This window comes from Rousettus aegyptiacus, unplaced genomic scaffold, assembly GCF_014176215.1.
Source record: "Rousettus aegyptiacus isolate mRouAeg1 unplaced genomic scaffold, mRouAeg1.p scaffold_m13_p_12, whole genome shotgun sequence".
NCBI classification, from domain to species: Eukaryota; Metazoa; Chordata; class Mammalia; order Chiroptera; family Pteropodidae; genus Rousettus; species Rousettus aegyptiacus.
The window spans coordinates 16,871,867-16,890,729 of record NW_023416287.1 but is presented as its reverse complement, the minus strand read 5'-3'; the positions used below and the strand labels follow the sequence as shown (position 1 = coordinate 16,890,729).

The 18,863-nt window shown below is 37.5% G+C and overlaps 1 protein-coding gene and 3 pseudogenes across 2 annotated transcripts in view; 2 read left to right on the top strand and 2 right to left on the bottom strand.

Moving 5' to 3' along the window:
* SAMHD1 (SAM and HD domain containing deoxynucleoside triphosphate triphosphohydrolase 1) overlaps window positions 1-10,617 on the bottom strand; it is a 45,633-nt gene extending 35,016 nt beyond the window's left edge. Inside the window, exons 1-3 of one of the 2 annotated variants that reach the window (XM_036229435.1) lie at window positions 10,292-10,617; window positions 6,554-6,620; window positions 2,705-2,777 (exon numbers count right to left, since the gene is read on the bottom strand). In XM_036229435.1, the coding sequence (XP_036085328.1) occupies window positions 2,705-2,777; window positions 6,554-6,620; window positions 10,292-10,508 (357 nt within the window). In that variant the 5' untranslated portion in view covers window positions 10,509-10,617. The remainder of the gene's footprint in view (window positions 1-2,704; window positions 2,778-6,553; window positions 6,621-10,291) is intronic. The other variant, XM_016148307.2, reaches the window with a different exon arrangement.
* Window positions 10,618-12,328: 1,711 nt separating this feature from the next.
* Window positions 12,329-12,447, top strand: LOC118610268 (annotated as a pseudogene).
* A 413-nt stretch (window positions 12,448-12,860) lies between these two features.
* LOC118610371 lies at window positions 12,861-12,979 on the bottom strand (annotated as a pseudogene).
* A 2,109-nt stretch (window positions 12,980-15,088) lies between these two features.
* LOC118610321 lies at window positions 15,089-15,207 on the top strand (annotated as a pseudogene).
* Window positions 15,208-18,863: the final 3,656 nt, after the last annotated feature.

Below are 18,863 nucleotides of genomic sequence, written 5' to 3'. Positions count from 1 at the left end.
TCTTTGTTCAGTTTTAGATGTTCAGCTTATTGTTGTATTAAGAGGAGAGATCTGGGGATGCCTCTCACTCTGCCATGCTTCTTTTGTGGGTTTTTAAAACAGTTATTTCACCCTAAGTTTGCTAAAACAATAAACTTAAGAAACTTTATGAAAAAATAAGAACTTAAAAATTATTTTTTAACTTAAAATCATAATATACATGCATTCTTTTCATGTCAAAATGCATCATGGACACTCATGTTTTTACGAATCTTAAAAATTATCAGTTTAATGGCTCCATTTCATTGATGAATCAATATTTTAAAACCATTTCCCTAATGTTTAGGCAATGAGCTGCTGGACATTCTAGTTACATTATTTCATATTCCCTTCCCAACTTTTAATGTGTGTGTGTAATATTAAAGTGTTTTGACCATTGTTTGCAATCTGTTATTTTTGTTCTCCTGGATTATTTAATATAAACTGTTCCTTTATTTAGTCACATGGTCCACTTTTCACTTTTAAGGGCTATATGATATTCTCTATGTTCCTAGTTAAGCAAGATGAAACAATCATACTGTCTATTAAGTATCTTCTGTATATGACAAGCATTAGAGATAAGATAGGAGCAAGGCATCATTCCTGCCCTTCTGGAAAGATAACAGAATCTATATCCAGAGTAGTAGGAAAAGAGAATGGGGAGAATGGGGAGAAAGAAACAAAAGGAGTGGTCAGTTCTACTCAGAAGAAAGGAAAGAGGAGGCCATCAGAAAAAGATTTTGTTTTTAAGGATACCAAATTAGGATAGGAATCAATTCTTTGTTCAACTGTATTGGTAATAAAGCTAACGTCATATAAGATATCAATTTCAGAGGGAGGGAGCAATTGGGGGGGGTCATTTTATGAACTATATAGATGTCTAACCAATGTATTGTATACTTGAAACTAATCAAAACAAATTAATTAAAGTGTATAGATCAATTTTATTACTATATAATGACTCACTGACACAAGTACTTAGCTTTAAAATCCATTTTTGATTACTGTGATTTGTCATTTATAAATGAGGTTAAGCAATTTTCTCTTTTTGATGATTAATAGAAAAAAAAAAGAATAAAAATGGGCAAATGAAACCACTAACAGCCTTGAGTATTACTTTGAAAATATTTGTGGTTGCAAACTGTACCTGTGAAACTGTGATTTCAGAGATCATCTGAGATAATCTCACCTAACGAAGAAACCTCATCTCATCTATGTCTGACCTGAAGAGAGTACCCTATGCTGCTGCTACTGAGAAGGGACAAAAGAGAATACAGGACAGCAACTTTCTTCCAACTGCAAGACAAAATATTTAGATGCCGTCTTTGATAGGTGATCGTTCTATTTCCTTTTCATGGAAAAGAATAAAGTATTTTAATATTAGGAAACTTTTTCAGAAAGAGCTGGGATTTGATTAGCCTTCAAATAAAGTATTTGCTGTAAGAACTATGACTTTATCTATAAAAATGAATTACTGTAGGACTGAATCGAACCTATTAATTAAATATTTTCAAACATCACTTTTAATGGAAATTAAGCAGGCTAACTTGAAACAGTAAAATTGAAATACGTATCTCATGATTTTGAGATAATTCTAATGCTTTACATTAAATAGAGAAAGCATCTCTGATGAAAAATGCAAATGATGATTATGCATTGTGATGATTGTGTAAAAGGGGGAATGAGACACCCTACACCTTCTTCCAGGTTTGAAACTTAGTATCCTTAACCTAAAGATGTCAAAGGCTAAACAATAAGGTATATTTCCTGTCACAAACCAATCAAAAAACATTTCTTTAGTTATGGTATTAGAAGCACCCTAAAGAGCTTGTAAAAAATGCACATTCCTGGGTCTCAACTCCAAATTCCCAGAAAAAGAATTTCTGAGATGGGGACTGAGCTTGTTAAAATGATTCTTGGGACATTGAGTCTGAAAAACAGGGCTTCTGATGTCTGTAAAGGGCTGAGGGATGAGAAATAAACAATTATTGATATATTAAACTTTAAGAGTATAGCCACACTTTGGACTAACATTTAAACAAAAAGTTTATCAAAAGTGAAAAGAAAATTTAGTACAACTTTAAAAGTTATTCTATGACTGAAGGTGGCAACTAGGGCTATTTGTATTGATATAGAAGATTCTCAAAAATATAACGTTAAGTGAAAGTTTAGAAAGTTACTTACTATGAAATATGACTTACATAAAGTTTTAAAAACATGTAAAACAATATCATACATAGTTTATGGCTATACACAAATATATAGTGATAACACAAAACTTTCATGAAAAGTATTAAATACCAAATTCAAGATGACAATTACTTTTGAGTTAGAAAGGATGGAAAAAGAATCAAGGAGGGGTACAAAGGAGGCCTTCCATTGTCTATAATATTTTGTTCTATAAACAATAGATTTGAAGCAAAGTAGGCAAAACGTTAAGATTTGACAAGCTGGGTAGTGTGGTCTGCTTATGCTTTTCTGTATGCTTGTAATATTTCAGTTTTTCTTTGATTTAAATATTCTGTGCTTATTTTAGAAAATACAGAAAGTTTTTAAAAGTCAAAATCCATTATTCACAATGCTATTACTGAGATTCCCTTCCATTCTTTTTTAAAATAATTCTAGATAATTGAGTTACATCATTTTATATTCAAAAAACATGACAATAAACTTAGATTCCTCTTACCTTCCCTATAGCAACAGAAGTTTGACTCAGTTGTTGGATAGAGTTGAGCAGCCTCTTTCTCTCTGACAAGGAACTAAAATTATAACAAGATAAGCAAATCTATCATTATGTGCTTAATAATAATTGCTAGAGTATATAATAGTATATATTCCACCCTGGATTATCTACATTAATAGAAAGAGAAGTCAGATTAAAAGGAATGGTTAATAATTCAAATTTACTTCTCCTAGAAACTCTCCTTCCTTTGTTTTTAAGACATAAAATTCTCCCTCTAGGCTTCTGCCTTTGATCCTCTTCTCTCTTGGTAAATTCATATTTCAACATCTTCTACCACTCTCCTGAATGCTCGATTTATACTTCAGACTTATTTTAACCTAACCAAAGTAAACATATACCCTCATAATCCTGAATTTGCATGGCTCAATCATATAACTGAAAACTCCAGATAGTACTCTGCATAGTGATAATGAAAAAGGACTTTCAAATAAGACAGAACTGGCTTGCACCTGCACATGGAATCTGCAAGTGACCTTGGGAAAGTCACTTAACCTTGTTTGGTACATTGATGTTCTCATCTATAGCTTAGGGATGACACCATCCACCTTACAGGGCTGGAGAGGAATTAAACAGTATGTGCCATGCTGGGGTTACAACACTCAGTTCCTGTGCTCAAGAACTATAGGATAATTTTAACTATGATTACAGGTGCTATGGAAATTATTACTGATTATAAATTTAATATTTATTCCATAAGAATCTAGGAGTTTCAAAGTTATCTAAATTGACCAAAGATGTTATATACATGAATATTACATTTGGTTAACAAAATGAGCCTTTGTCATATCAAAATAACTTTTGGAGAGAAATAATTATTTACTGCAATTAAGATATAGTCAAATTGAATGCAAATGTCTAGGATACAATAAAAGTCTTGGAAATGTAGGACAATATGAGACCTCTTGGCAGGGGTGTTTGTTGGTCACATGATCAGTCCATGAATGGACTTCAGTGGTTATAGTGGTGATCTGCAAAGGTCCAAGTTTGACTTATGAGCACAAGACATGACTCATGAATGAATCAACTATATATGAAAGTTTTACCTTTATTTATACCTATCTTCCTTTGTTAGTAATCATTCCCTCATAATGCTCCAGTTTTGAGAAGACATCTAATAGAAATTAAACAGTTCAAAATCCTGTAATTCATTATCCTGCTTTATTTACACTTACTAATTGGTCCAGTCATGTTAACCCAGCTGAATGTCAACAGAAGCAGCAGTCAAGGGGTTCATCCTTATTTATTTACTGGGTAATTAAATTGAAAAAATAAATCTTTGGCTAAAAGTCCTAGATATACTTGGAGTCAGAAGTACTACAATTAGCTTCTATGTTGTACCTTGAGGCCCATGGTACAAAATCAAAATCTAAGAATGATGTTCTTGGGATGTATAGAAGCATTATTACAGCTGATAAATCATTAAAGCAGCACATCTTGTGTTTTACTATTCCCCTATCCTCCTCATCAGTTTCAGGTAACAAGCACAGGAAAAGGCCGGGCTTTGAGGGCTTATAAATGAGCTATAACTGACTCAGGTTAAGTACAGTTGCTCAGTCAAGCATAACGAAGAGTCACAGCATAAAATACCAAATCTAAACCCAACTTTACTGCCTAGTATTTTCCTGAGCTGGTACTCAGTATTCATCAATTAGTTAAAAGCCCAAAAGAAACTATTCATAAAGAAATCACTGATTAAAGTATATAAAAATAGCCACCTGAAATCTAGAGGGGTTTTTTTTTTGTTTGTTTTAGCAAAGGCTATAGCAAAATAAATACTTTAAAGATCTGTAGTAGTCATGGGCAGGACAGTTAGACTATAGTAAGATTTAATTTCTGTATTTTATCATTTCTGCAATTTAATATTTCTTACACCTGTTTTGTACATTTAAAGTGACAATGTTGCCTATTTCCTAGAAAAACCTTTTAAATTAAGTCGATCATAAAATTGAGGAAATACAAGTACTTGTCAAACTGGATTCCCCCTAGAAAGCAGGGTCTAGGACAAGAGCTTGCATACAGTTAATTTATTATAGGATGTGAATCCTGGGAATCGAAGTAGGGTGCTAGGAAAGGTGAAACAGGAAATGGCAGGGGGAAAAGTACAAGGGTACATTAGTAAGTTGGCTGCACTGATACCACTGTGAACAACTTCAGCTGATCTCACTGGGATCTTCAAAGGAAGCTCTGTCCAGTAGAACATTGTCATGATAGAAATGTTTTATATCCGCCCTGCCCAATAGGGTAGGCACTAGCCGTAAGTGGCTATTGAGCACTCGAAATATGGCTAGCGTAACTGAGAAATTTACATTTTAATTTAATTTAATTTAATTTAAATTAATTTAAACATGCAGGTAGTAGGTGCTACATAGGAAAACACAGCTCTGAGGAGCCCTATAGAATGCATCTTAGTAATAAAGTGGGGTGTGCTATATAGTGTTCCTTTGGGAATTTTATTCATTTTCTTCACTCATGTGTCCCAAGTTCTTGGAAGAATGCCTAACACATATGAGCCCTCCATAAATATTTGTTTAGTAAATCAATATCTGGGACAACAAAGTATATGGTTCCTTTAAAAAAAAAAAAAAAGACTCTATTAGAACCAACTCTACTCAATTAAAATAGTAAGCAACTATTAACATTAACAAATCAGATTGTAAGGGGGACTTTGAGGGGATATAGGGGGCTGAAATGTGCATTATGAAAGAAGCAAGATGAGGTCCACCAAGATTCTGATCCAAAGGACATTTATTAAAAAGTCAGTCAGAAGTGATCTTTTTTCACAATCTACTTTCTTTCCTCTCCCCCCCTTTTTTTTTAATGCCTACAGCATTTGGTATTCCTACGTGGTTTCCCATCCAAGTACTAACCAGGCCTGACCCTGCTTAGCTTCCAAGATCAGGCACATTCAGGGTAGCATGCCCATGGACACAATCTACTTTCATTATCAATGATTAAGCAACAGTACATGAAGCTACTCAGTATAATCTTTTGTTTTGATTCTTTGGTTACAGTTACCACAAAAACACTCAGCTAAGTGGACTTCCAGAAAAAAAAGACCATATTTCACCACTGTTGCCAATTCTCTAAAAGAAATAGTCTCCAATTTAAGGAATAAATATTGTATCCTTAACTAAGATCTTTAAAGTAGACCCACACTAATCTAGACCCTAGAAACTCCAGTCATACTTAAGGATCTCTACCTATATAATTTATTAAGGGCTTATCATGTGCTAATCACTTGACATACATTATTGTCCATTTCACAGGTATTGAAACTGAAGGGTAAATATCTTGTCCCAAATCATAAAACTAAAAAGTACCAAGCTACTTTGGAGACTGTCTTTAAATTACACAGGAAGGATACATTCCCATCTTAAGATAGCTTGAAGAAGACCCAGAAATAGATTCAATATAGGTGCAATGATTTTTCTTGCCAACATTTTTTTCCCTATCAGTTCTTTCTGGCATGTATAATTTAGTCTAAACTTGAGAGTAAAAAGTTGGTCATTACCAACTTCATGAAGGCTTGTGAGCAGAATCTGAAAAAATAGGAATCATTTAAAAACAAAAATCCTCGAGTAGGATCACTCAAAGTTGTTTACAGAAATATTAAACATAGGGTCTACATGGCAAAAACAACTGTGTTAACCAGCAGGCAGTGGGTTGTTTTAAAATATTTCCTAGATTTAAAATGAGGACGGTTAATATCAGCAATCTTGGGCTTTGCTCCTCAAAGATGAATAAAAAGGTCACAAGTATGCTTGGCTACAATGTGAATTTTATCATTCTTACCTTATACCAAGATTTTCAAGAAGACTCTCATCAAGAAAGGGCAGGAATGAACCTTCGATTTTTTTTTCTATGGAAGAAAAGGAAAAAGAGATGAATGATTTCAGTATTTACAGCATATGTTTTCCAATTTCTTTCAATTTGAATCCATCAGAACTTGCTCAGATCAACATTTATTGAGTGCACCCATTAGAGGCCACAGACTGTATCAAATACCACTTTACAAATTTGCCACTGGGAAGGTCTTAATTTTGATTAGCAAACTATACCAAGAGGGTTTTTTTGATAAATCAGGTGAAGATTTTTTAATTACTTGAGTAAGTTATTTGCAAGAAAGTCTAGCCATGCAAAACCAGTGCTTCCTTTTGAAATAGGTAAGGTTTGAGGTGTTTCTAAGTCAAGTCAAAACCAAAGCCCGAATTATGACTGAATTATTGATTTTGTTCTAAAACCTTCAAGCAAAGCATACAATACTCAGTATTTTGAAAGACATATATGGTTTATTTTTCTTTCTCTATTTACATAATTAATTCTAGTCCTTCTTGACTTCAGATTCCAGAATTCTGGATTGTTTTCAGACAAACAAAAATCTTCTTTCCTTTTAAAGGTAATGAGAGACCTGAAGAGACAAAGAACAACCTGATGGTTGCCAAAGGGATAGAAGAGTAGGGGAGATGGGTGAAAAAATCTTTTTTAAAAAAGGTGAATTTTTCATGGTCACATAAAAAAAAAAGGTAAGAAGAAAATAAGGAAGAAATTTCAAAAAAAAATTTAAATGAAAATGGCACTTTTGTATTTTCCTAATCATAAAAAAATTATTCAATGTAAAAAATCCAAACAATATCAAAATATGAAGTATAAATAATCAAAACTTAAATTCCCCCAATAACCACTGTTAACATTTTGGGTATCATTTAAGACATTCATTCATGCAATATGTAATTTGACACAAATGAAATTATGTTTATAATCTATTTTTTCCACCCAAAGATCTTTCTCATTGATTACTAAATTATATCATTTTTAATGTTTGTCTTGTATTTACAATATAGATATGCCATATTTAATCTTTTTCTGAGCCTTATGCTCATCTCTAAAATGAGTAATACTGAACCTACGTTACAATTGTTATAAAGATTTTATAACATAAAAGATGTGAAACCCATAAAATAGTACTTCACACAAAGTATACACTCAATAAATATTAGCCATCATTATTATTTACTATTACTACCAATTAATATTTAAATAATTTCTCTTTTTTTTTTTTTTGCTATTTATAACCAATGGTTAAAAGTATAATCTTGAATATATTTCTTTGGACATATAAGTGAAATTCCCTATAAGAGATATCGCCAAACTGTCTATGGTTGAGCCAACTGACACTTTCATCAACTTTATTGGATTGCTCATTTCTCCTATTATCTTTAAATATTTTCCAATCTAAATTTAAAAATCGGTATTTTTTTAAACTACTGTTGAAACTGAATGTCTTTTTCTGTGTTTACTTGCTGGTTGTCAATTGTCTATTCCTGTGTTTTGCTCAGTCTCCTCCCCCACCCCCTCCCCGCCCGCCACTCTCAAGTGATTTTATGATTTTGGTTATGTGGTCCAATGTTTGTTTGTTTTTTTTTTTAAATTAGTTTGTTTTGTTCCCTTATGGTTGAGGGGAATCCAATGGTTTTGATGAGAACACTTGTTAAGGTACAGCTGGCATGAATTCTGGAATCTAAATACCTAACCTTAAAACCTAGCTCTGCTTTTTTGTAGCTGTGTGACCTCTGGAAAATTACTTACCATCTTTGGACCTAAAACATGTCACCTGTAAAAAAATACGGATTATAGTGGCTAAATTTCAGAGTTCCTGTGAGACTGTATTCCATGCGGAAAGGGACCCAGCACCTTGTGCTTAGTTTTGTCAAGTTAAAACAAATCTGAGGTAAGATGGAAAGAGATTTAAATTAGAAAGAAAGACCTACTGCAATAGGGAGAGCATTCTGATCTCAGAAATTGACATGCAGTTCAAAATCAAACAGAAAGGTGTTGCTTTTTGTATAGAGTAAAAGAGGGGCAAGCAGAAATAAGCAGGACCTTTGGAGAGGAAGCAACCCTAAACTGGGTCTGACAGGACAATGTCCTGCTGTGGTCAGCTGGTTCCCAGGAAAAGTTGATCAGGGGACATATTTCGCTTTTTTTAGCGTGTGCTCAGTTTTGGAGGCAAGCAAGAGTTCAGGGGTAGGAAAGAGAGAAACCTAACTGAAGTTTGGTCAAGACAAAGCAGACAGTAAGAAATGAGCAACTGGACACTTGGTCAGCTTTTACCAATAAAAAGCGCACAATGTTTTCTATTAGCAATTGACTGTAAGCTCAAGAACAAATCTTTCTGAAGGCTGAAGAAATAATCTACAGAACACCACTGAAACAGAGAGCCAACAAAGCCAATCACATTTGGGAGACAGAAAATATAAAACTACTTCATCCCTACCTGTTGCTATTCAAAGAAAAATTCCATCCCAGCAGTGGAGGGAAATAAAAGGGGGAAAGTGAAAAAGAGAAGTACAATTTCCACACCCATCCTGTTATCTTTAAGTCTTCAACCACTAAAGTTTCTCCCACCCCAGTCCTCCATCCTAGGCAAAGAGGGATCCACCCAACAATTGAAAAAGTTTAGAGACTATGCAAACCACACTACTTTCCTATTGGATACCACAGAGGATAAGTCATGAGCTAAATCTCATATACATGATGGGAAATTGACTGGATTTCAAGTGAATAGAAACTTGAACTTGAGCCAGCCGGTGAAGTCTATTATAACTTGCACACCTCCCCATTTGATGTTGCCAAGTTGTGAGCCACTGGGAGTTCAACGGTCAGCTGACCAACCCCAGTGTCCAGATTTAGGAAGAGAAACTGCTTTTGAAGAAGAAAACAAGATCATTACCAAGCTCTGCATGTACAGTCAACAAACATTTATTGAGCCCTAACTGGGATGCGATGGTATGCGAAGGGGATTTAGAGGTTAACTCAAACAGGTTCCTTCCCCTTCGGGAAATCCCCAAATTGTGTGTGTGTGTGGGGGGGTGGTGGTAGGGAGGAAGAGTTGTGCGGAGGAAACAAATTTAAAAGCATCAAAACATATTCTAACGTGGCAAGTGTTCAGAGTGCTGAGGTAGCACAGAGAGGTGTCCCCAGCCTGGTAAGCCTTAATAACCAAAACTCTCCGACCAGAGGCCAGGTAAACGTTCTTCTAACTTAAAAATAAATAAATAAATAAATAGATAGATAGATAGATGAATAAATAAATAAATAACCTGAATCTCACCTGTCTGGCCCTGTAGTGGCAAGTTCCTGAAGAAACCCCCCAAATTTAGACTGACTGTCCTACTCAAGTTCACAATCCCCAAAGTCTGCTTTCTTCCTCAGGGTCCCCAATCCCAGACGCTCCATTTCTCCTTCCTCCATCTCAGGGTATCATTCCTGGGCGCCCCCTGCGTCAGACCCACTCCCTCTGATGCCTCCCGCGTCGGGTCTCCCTTCCCTTCCTCAGGCCCCTTCTCAAGAGGGTTCTCCGCCTCAGGTCATCCCTCCCTGGGCGCCCTCCACCTCAGGTCCACCCCTTCTGGTGCCTCCCACGTCAGGTCTCCCTTCTCGGCTTTGGGTCCTCTTTGAGGCCCCCGGCTCACTCGCGCTCTCTCAAGCCTGCTGTCCCCGCCTCGACCCCTAGCCCTCTACCCTGGCTACCTCGGACGCGGTCCAGCACTTCGGGATCTTTGAAGTCATTGTCGATTAGGAAGCAGCACACCTGCTGCGGGTCCCAGGTCTTGTAGTCACGGGGGAGCTCAGAGCCCGGGGACGCTGCAGCTGCAGCCGCAGCGGCAGGAGTGTTCGGCGGGGTTCTTAGAAGGCTGTTATCAAGTCGACACCGTTTGGGGGTCTGCTCGGAGTCAGAGCGCTGCATGGCTAAAACCAGAGCTCCACAGAGAACAGTCAAGAAGAGCGGCGCCTGGCTCTCACGCAGGCGCACTGACAGCCCGGCTCTGGCGGCGAGCTAGCTAGCTCAGCGTTGCCAGCCTACTGGCCTCTGGCGCAGGCGCACTGACAGCTCAGACCTCGGGGGCCAGACAGCCCAGCCACTTCAGCCAGCTGGTACCCTGCGCAGGCGCAATGATAGTCCAATGGCTCCCCCGCCCACACCCCCCTCCCCCACTCTGCCTCTGGCATTTACGGGAAACTCAACTGGGAGAAACTGAACTAAGGGTGGTGCTAATAAGGGCGGGGAGGAGGAAAGAGTGTGCCCAGAACCCGTGGAAGTCTGGCCACCATCGGAGCACGGCCTCGTATAGTGGTGAATTGAGGGTATCTTTCTCCAAATGAGTACCCCAGGCTTACTTGTGTTTCAGATGCCCCAAACTTAAAAGAAACCTAAAAGGTTATCAGGATGCCAGCATCTTCCCAATGAAGAGACAAATGGGCAAGAAGCTGAACTAGAAGACCCTGGAATGACTCCACATCTGATTGAGAAGGTGTCTTTTTGCATTTCAGAAGTTCTCCAGTATTGCTGGACAGTGAGAGGGCCCTGAGGATGCCTGTCTATGAACTCTTAACCTATCTTCAGGTTTCCATATAGGAACTGACTTCAAACTTCTCTCCAAAAGAATCCTCGACCCCTCTCTCCACCCCAACCCCCTGCCGAGAGGAAAGCAAGTGACCAATATGATTATTTAGAATTTATCTTCAAGGACTTTTACTACCTGGTGGTAACAGCCTGTGAAAGTGGCAGGCATCTCCCTCTCATTTCAGCCACTCTGGAGCAGCATCCAAACTTCCCTATAAATCCTGCTCCATGTGGGTAACTGGGAAAAGGACCACTGCTATCACTTCTAAAGCCAATATACCTTCCTATTAACCCAGGATAAATGAGGCAGGTAATCATCAAGCTGTATGAACTAGCAGGCTAGTAGTGAGCAAAATATTCTGAGCAAATGCTTCGATCTTTACTGTGTGCCAGACACCGTTGTAAGGGCTTTACAAATATTTATTCTTTTAAGTATCACAATAACCTTAAAATGTAAAGAACTGAGGTACAAAGAAACAAGTAATTTGCCTAAGGTCACACAGCTAGGAAGTCATGAAACCTGGATTCAAACCCAGGCACTCTAGCCTGGTTCCAAAATCCATGTTCTTAATTACTTGCCAACAATTGCTTATTAATGGGAGTTTCAATATAAAATTATATTAATTAACCCAAATTTTAAAATTTCTTCCTTGTCCTATATACCTGTGGGAGAAAGTATAGAGAGATATACTCGCCCTCCATCTGCAAAGACGGGCTAGCCTCAGAATAATTTGAGGGAAAACAAACAGTTGTCATGACTTGTGAAACCAAAACGAAGTGATAAAAGAGTGTGCAAAACATATTTTACCTCGGAAACAGCTGGTTTGAAAACTCGTGTTTATAAGACGTGTGGGAAAATCTGCCCTGTTAGCAGTTTCCTGAGCAGCAGCAGATGATATAAGTAGGGTTCTACATTTAATTAGATGGGTTTTCTCAAAAGCAATTGCTTTCTTAAAAATTTTTAAATTTTTTTCGATTGCTTTTGAGAACCTTACTTTTCTATTTGTTTTTGAACAAAATGCCACATTTATTATTTTTTCTCTAATCCCCTACTTTCTAGGGTCTCTAGATCTTGTGCAAGTTAGTTGGTTACTTACTCAGGGTCACATGGCTGGTAAGTAAGAGGATCAAGATTCAAAGTTGATTCTAAAACTTCAGTGCTAGTCTATGGCCATGCTGCCCTGAACAAGCCTGATCCTATCTGATCTCAGAAGCTAAGCAGGGTTGGGCCTGGTTATTACTTGGATAGGAGACCACCTAGGAAGACCAGGTGCTGTAGGAGTAAAAAATAAAAAATAAGGGATGTAGCCTGACAAGGTCCTTGCAATCTGTGAGGTCAACCAAGGGTTGCCTCACCCCCTAAAATAAAAAAATAAAATAAAACAAAACTTCAGTGCTTTCAAATCCCCAGTTTGGGATTCTACTTACAGTCCTGGTTATCTCTATCCAGTTACTCCTGGGAACAAATACCTACTGCTCTGGTCATATTGAGAGAACTGAGTCCTTAAACTCTCTTCTGATCTCATTATGTTAGACTAGAAAAGACTATATCTCAATGCCAGCCACAGCTACCACTCCCTAGTCCTTTTACTTTCTCTTCTGCCTTTACTGAACCTTACCTCCTCAAGACATTCTTTTTTTCCATCTGCCCCTATTCCAAAGCCAAGCCAAAACTCACATTTTATTTATTTTTTACACCTACAGCACCTGGTCTTCCTAGGTGGTCTCCCATCCAAGTAATAACCAGGCCCAACCCTGCTTAGCTTCTGAGATCAGATTGGATCAGGCTTGTTCAGGGCAGCGTGGTCACAGACTAGCATTGAAGTTTTAGAATCAACTTTGAATTTTCTTGATTTTCTTGTCCGATAAAAATAGTGCCCAAGAAAGAAAACTTGGAAAACACAATGTATATATACATACATATAGATCTAAAAGTCACCTCCTGGTATGTGCCTCATAAGTCTTTTTCTGTTCATGGATATAAAAATTTATCTCCAGGTTTGGCAATCCTTTGAAAAAAGGAGACCTTGCAAAATTACAATAGCTACCATATTTGAGTACTTACTATGGGGTCAGACATTTTATTTATGCTTGACTTTATAGCCATAATTTTTAATCCACTTAACGTCATTAGATAGGTATTATACTAGTTGCACTTATTTGGTTATTAATATGTTTGTTCATTCATTCAACAAATTTTAATATTTACTGGGTACTTACTAATTTGCCTGGCATCTAAGACACATCATGAGCAAAAGAAACAAAAACCCTGCCCTAGAGAAACTTATATCTTAGTGAGGGGAGACTAGCAGCGAATAATAATATAATTAACAATAATAATAAGCATGTTAGAAATTGGTGCTATGAAAAAAATTTTAAACAGTAGTGGAGGGGCATAGAGCTACAATTTTGGATAGGGTGGTCATAGTAGGCCTTTTGAGAAAATGATATTTAAGCAGAGACTTGGAGGAGATGAAGGTGTCAGCCATTCAGGTATCTGGGGGAAAACCATTCCAGACAAAGAGAACAGAAAAGGCTTTGCAAAGTGCAAAGGCTTTGAAGCAAGAGCATGTCTGGAATTGAGAAACAGCAAGGAGGCCAATGTGTATAGGCAAAATGATTAAATGGGGAAGTGCAAACAGCTTAAGGATTCATTCCTCTCAATATGACCAAAAAAGGAGAGTGCAAACCATGTAGGAACACCAGGGCTATAAGCAGCAAGCAGCTCTCAGGTCCATCTTTATGGTTCCACATCAAGAGCTGAAAGAAAAGCCTCTGCTCCTCCAGTTCCAAAAGAAAATTATAAGGGGATGACTTCAACAAGCTTCAGTTGCGTTCATTCTTGGGCCAATTGCTGTGTTATAAAATGATTGACCCAATCAGGTCATGCGTTACTCCCTGGGTGAGAGGGCAAGGTCTTGTATCAGGAAGAAGAAAATTAGTTCTGGACAAAGACCCCTCATGTTATTAAACTCGTTTAGCAGATACGGAAATGAAGCTCAGAGAGGTGACATGACTTGTCTAGGGTCATGCACATGTAATAAGGGTTTTGGGATTTGAAATTAGATTTGCCTTGAAAACTATTGTTTGTTTTTTTTCCCTGCAATTTGAGCTGGGTACAAGTTCAGTTGTTACCGGTCCAAAGTCTGTGTCCCTGATGCTGCAAAAGGCCAAAATTTGAAACATCAGAATTTGGAGTAGGGAAAGGTATATTGATCAAGAAGCTGCTAATCAAAAATATGGGAGCCCTAGTGGTACTTCAATCCATCTTAAGAAAGTACAGAGTTAAGGCTTCTTTTATGTCAAGGAAAGGGAAAATGGGAGGGGCAAGAAGTTATTGACCCAGCAATTTGGAAGACAAGGTAGTGGAAAACACCCATCAGAAGAGCAAAAAGAAAAAAGTGAAAAAAATGGAGATAGTTTTAGGGGCCTCTGGGACAACATCAAGCATACCAACATTCATGTCATTGGAGTACCAAGAGGAGAAAAGAGAGAACAAATAATTGAAAACTGCTTTGAAGCAGTAATGATAGAAAACTTCCCTAACCTGGGAAAGGAAATAGACATATAAGTCTGAGAAGTGCAGAGATTCCCAAACAAGATGAACCCAAAGAGGCCCACAGCAAGACACATCATAATTAAAATGCCAAAGGTTAAAGACAAAGAGAGAATCTTAAAAGCAGCAAGAAAAAAGCAGTTAGTTATAGGGAGCTCTCATAAAACTGTCAGCTGATTTCTCAACAGAAACTTTACAGGCCAGAGGGATTGGCACAAAAGTGATAAAAGTAAGGACCTACAACCAAGATTACTCTATGCAGCAAGGCTATCATTTAGAATTGAAGAACAGGTAAAGAGTTTCCCAGAAAAGAAAAAGCTAAAGGAAGTCATCATTATCAAACTAGTATTATAGGAAATGTTAAAGGGTCTACAGCCATGCCACCCCGAACATGCTGGATCTCGTCTGATCTTGGCTGCTAAGCTGGGTCGGGCCTGGTTAGTACTTGGATGGGAGACCACCTAGGAAGACTAGGTGCTGTAGGCCTAAAAACTAAAACAAAAAAAGGGATTGTAAACTGACAAGTTCCTTGCAATCTGTGAGGTCAACCAAGGGTTGCCTCGCCTAAAAAAAAAAAAAGGAAATGTTAAAGAGACTTCTTTAAGAAGGAGAAAATAAGATCAACAATATGAATAATAAAACGACAATAATTACTTAGCCCATCGATGATTACTTTAAATGTAAATAGATTAAATTAACATTATTCAGCCATTAAAAAGAATGAAATCTCGTCTTTTGCAACAACATGGATGGACTTAGAGAGAGGATATTATACTAAGTGAAATAAGTCAGACAAAGACAAAGACCATATAATTTAAATTATATGTGGAATCTGAAAATCAAAATAAACAAACAAACAAAACAGAAACAAATTCATAGATAAAGAGAACATTTTGATGGTTGCCAGATGGAGGTAGAATGGGAGGGATGGGTGAAAAGAGAAAAGGGATAAAAATGTGCAAATTGCCTGTTATAAAAACAGTCATGGGATATAAAGTACAGCATGGGGAATATAGTCAACAATATAACAACTATGTATGGTAACTTTTAGGCAGTCACAGGCCATGGGTACTAGACTTATCAGGGTGGTTGCTTCATAAGTTATATAAATGTCGAATCGTTATGTTGTACACCTGAAACTAATATAATATTGTATGTCAGATATAATTGAAAAAAATTTTTATTATTTTTAAAATTCCAAAAAAGGGCATCCTACAATGTCCTTGACCAATACTCTTCAGAACTGTCAACGTCATCAAAAACAAGAGTCTGAGAAACTATCACAGTGAAGAAGAGCCTAAGAAAACATGATGACTAAATATAACATGGGACAAAACAGGAAAAAGAAATTAGGTAGAGACTGAGGAAATACGAGTTAAGTATGGATTTTAATTCTTTTTTGGACTTTAATAATAATGTATTGACATTGGTTCATTAATTGTAACAAATATGCATTACTAATGTAGGATGTTAATAACAGGGGAAACTGGGTGTTAAATTAATGGGAACTCTGTACTAGCCTTATTTTTCTGTAAATCTGAAACTGTTCTAAAACATAAAGTTTATTTAAAATATTTCTATGAAACCAATAAATACTGGCAGTTGAATCTAAAAAAAAAAAGAAAAGAAAAAGGTGATTTACCACCACAGACATCTGGGCTTCCATAGAGGTCTAAGGAAGATTATGCTAATTGCTGTGGGGTTCTGCAAATCTTTGAGAAATAATACAAACTTCTCTCAGTTCCTCAAACCTCAAGCAGAATTCCTCTGATTAACATGTCTACATGTAAGACTAGGCAGAAGCTATTATTCTAAAGGCAGTGGGGATAAAGCAGGCTTGAACAAGATGGAATCAGAGAGACCAGACCAAGCATTTTACTCTATTACACTAACGCTTTTAGGCAGTCACAGGCCATCCCATCCTAGAGTTTAGCTTATTGTGACTCTCTGTACGTGTCTCTGTGTGGGGTGACCATGTATTTGGAGGTAGGGTTTCTCTAACACATAAGATAGTGGCCAGACTTTATGGACTTTTGGATCTTTTTAGAATTCATTGCTAAGAGCCAATCTCAACTCACATTTCAAACATAGCATTGTCACCTAAATTCAAATGGTAGTTGCATCAGTCAGTTTTATTCCAACATAGATTTGCTTGGGAGCCCCTTAGCTACAATTTAAAAAAAAAAAAAGCAGAGTGGGTGGGGATTTGCCATTACTATGGTTAGCTATCTTAAAGTCATTAGGGGAAAAGCTTTAGGTTGAAGCGAGTACCATAGACAGACCTTGGGTCTTTGATGCGAATACTCAGCCATTTGATTAACCCGAAAACTCATCTCGTCTTTGTACTTCCAACCACATGAGCCAATAAACTTCCTTAGTTTTTAAACCAGTGTGAGCTGATTTTCTTTTGTGTGGGTGTTTTGAATTTTTAGATTTTCTCTCATTTCTAGCTGAAAAACATCCCTGATACACTTGATACACTTCGCAACTTCAGTATCTGACATGGCTCTCTCAGAAATCCAGTGTAATCTGTCTGATTTTTCCCCTTGTAGTGATATTTGTGTCCAGTCCAATCTAGTCTGATCCATCATTATTCATATAGAGAGGAGGCAAGAGAACTAGTATTAAATCAAGCTACATTCAAAGACTGCAATATGCTGATCAGCCCTGTAGCCAGGCCAGTAGGACACCTACTTAACAAAGGAAGATTTCTGCTGGGATTGCTAACAACTCATTTCCCTTACCTGTGAAGGGGAAACAGGAAAAACAGAGCCATTAAGTGGCTGCCCTACACAAAATAAAGGAATTCATTCTCTATGGGTAAAACAATGGGGCACCTGTGGATTAAAGACTGGGAACTGCTAGCAGGGCTTTCAAACTACATATTCTTATTTTCTTGCACTACATACTCTTATCCTTTCTCACTGTATGCCCATATCAAAGGAAATGGGTAAACTAAGTCTTTAAACTGTAAGGCACAGGAACTAAAGAATAATGTATGAACTGAATTCCCTGAACACTGGGAGTCCTTCTCAGTGCCTTTCTCTCCATCTCTCTCACTATCTTTACTCTGTCCCTCTCAGTGCCTTTACTCTGTCTCTTTCACTGTCCTCGTCTCTATTGTCTCTGTCCCTCTGAGCCTCTCTTGGGCTCTCTCATTCTCTGCCTCTGAGAGGAGACCACTCTATCTATGGAGTATTAGTTACCCCTTCTCCAGTAAACTTTCTTTTTGACTCTGATTTTGGCATGTGTTTGAATTCTTTCTACGTTCTCTGCCAAAAACCTCTCTTCTTCTCTCGGTGCAAGGCTTGGTCTCCCCCCACTTGGGGGTTTTTGCCCTGTCCTGCCCAGTGAATACAACTGTCAGTCAAGTTCACAAAGATTCTTTTCTCTGAGAAACTCCTTGCTACTCATTGAATGGACCCCACAGTGTTATGGACTGAATTGTGTCATTGTGTTCCCCTCCCCCCTGAGTTGTGTGCCAAAGCGCTAGCCCCCAAAGTGACTGTTTTTTGGAGACAGAGACTTTAAAAAGATAATTAAGGTTAAATGAGGTCATGTGGGTGGGGCCCTAATCTAACAAACAGGACTGTAATCCTTACAAGAGACAACAGAGCTCTCTACTTTTCTCTGTCTGTACACAGAGGAAAGGCCATGTGAGGACACAGAAAGAAGGTGACCATCTGGAAGGAGAAGGGAGGTCTTACCTCCCTTGCTGGCACCTTGATCTTTAACTACCAGTGTTGACTGTGAGAAAATAAATTTCTGTTGTTTAAGCCACTCAGTCCATGGTATTTTGTTAAGGCAGCCCTAGCAGATTAAGACTCACAGGCAACATGTTTGTATTCCTGCGCTGATAGCCTAAGTTGGACATTTTGATTTAGTAGTTCCCAATCTTCATGCCCCAGGCTTCTGACAGTCACAGAGTTGGTTATTACCAAGAACTCCTGTGCTATTGGATATCATGTATTATAAAGTCTCACACATACTTATCTTATTTCTCCACTCTGAGTGTGCTATCATTATCGACGACATGCATATCGAGTGTTACAGAAGCCTTCCATTATTTTTTTATGTCCCTTCCTCAAAGTTAAATATCTTATTTACATAGTGATCCTTCTCATTTAGTAAATGTGACCCTC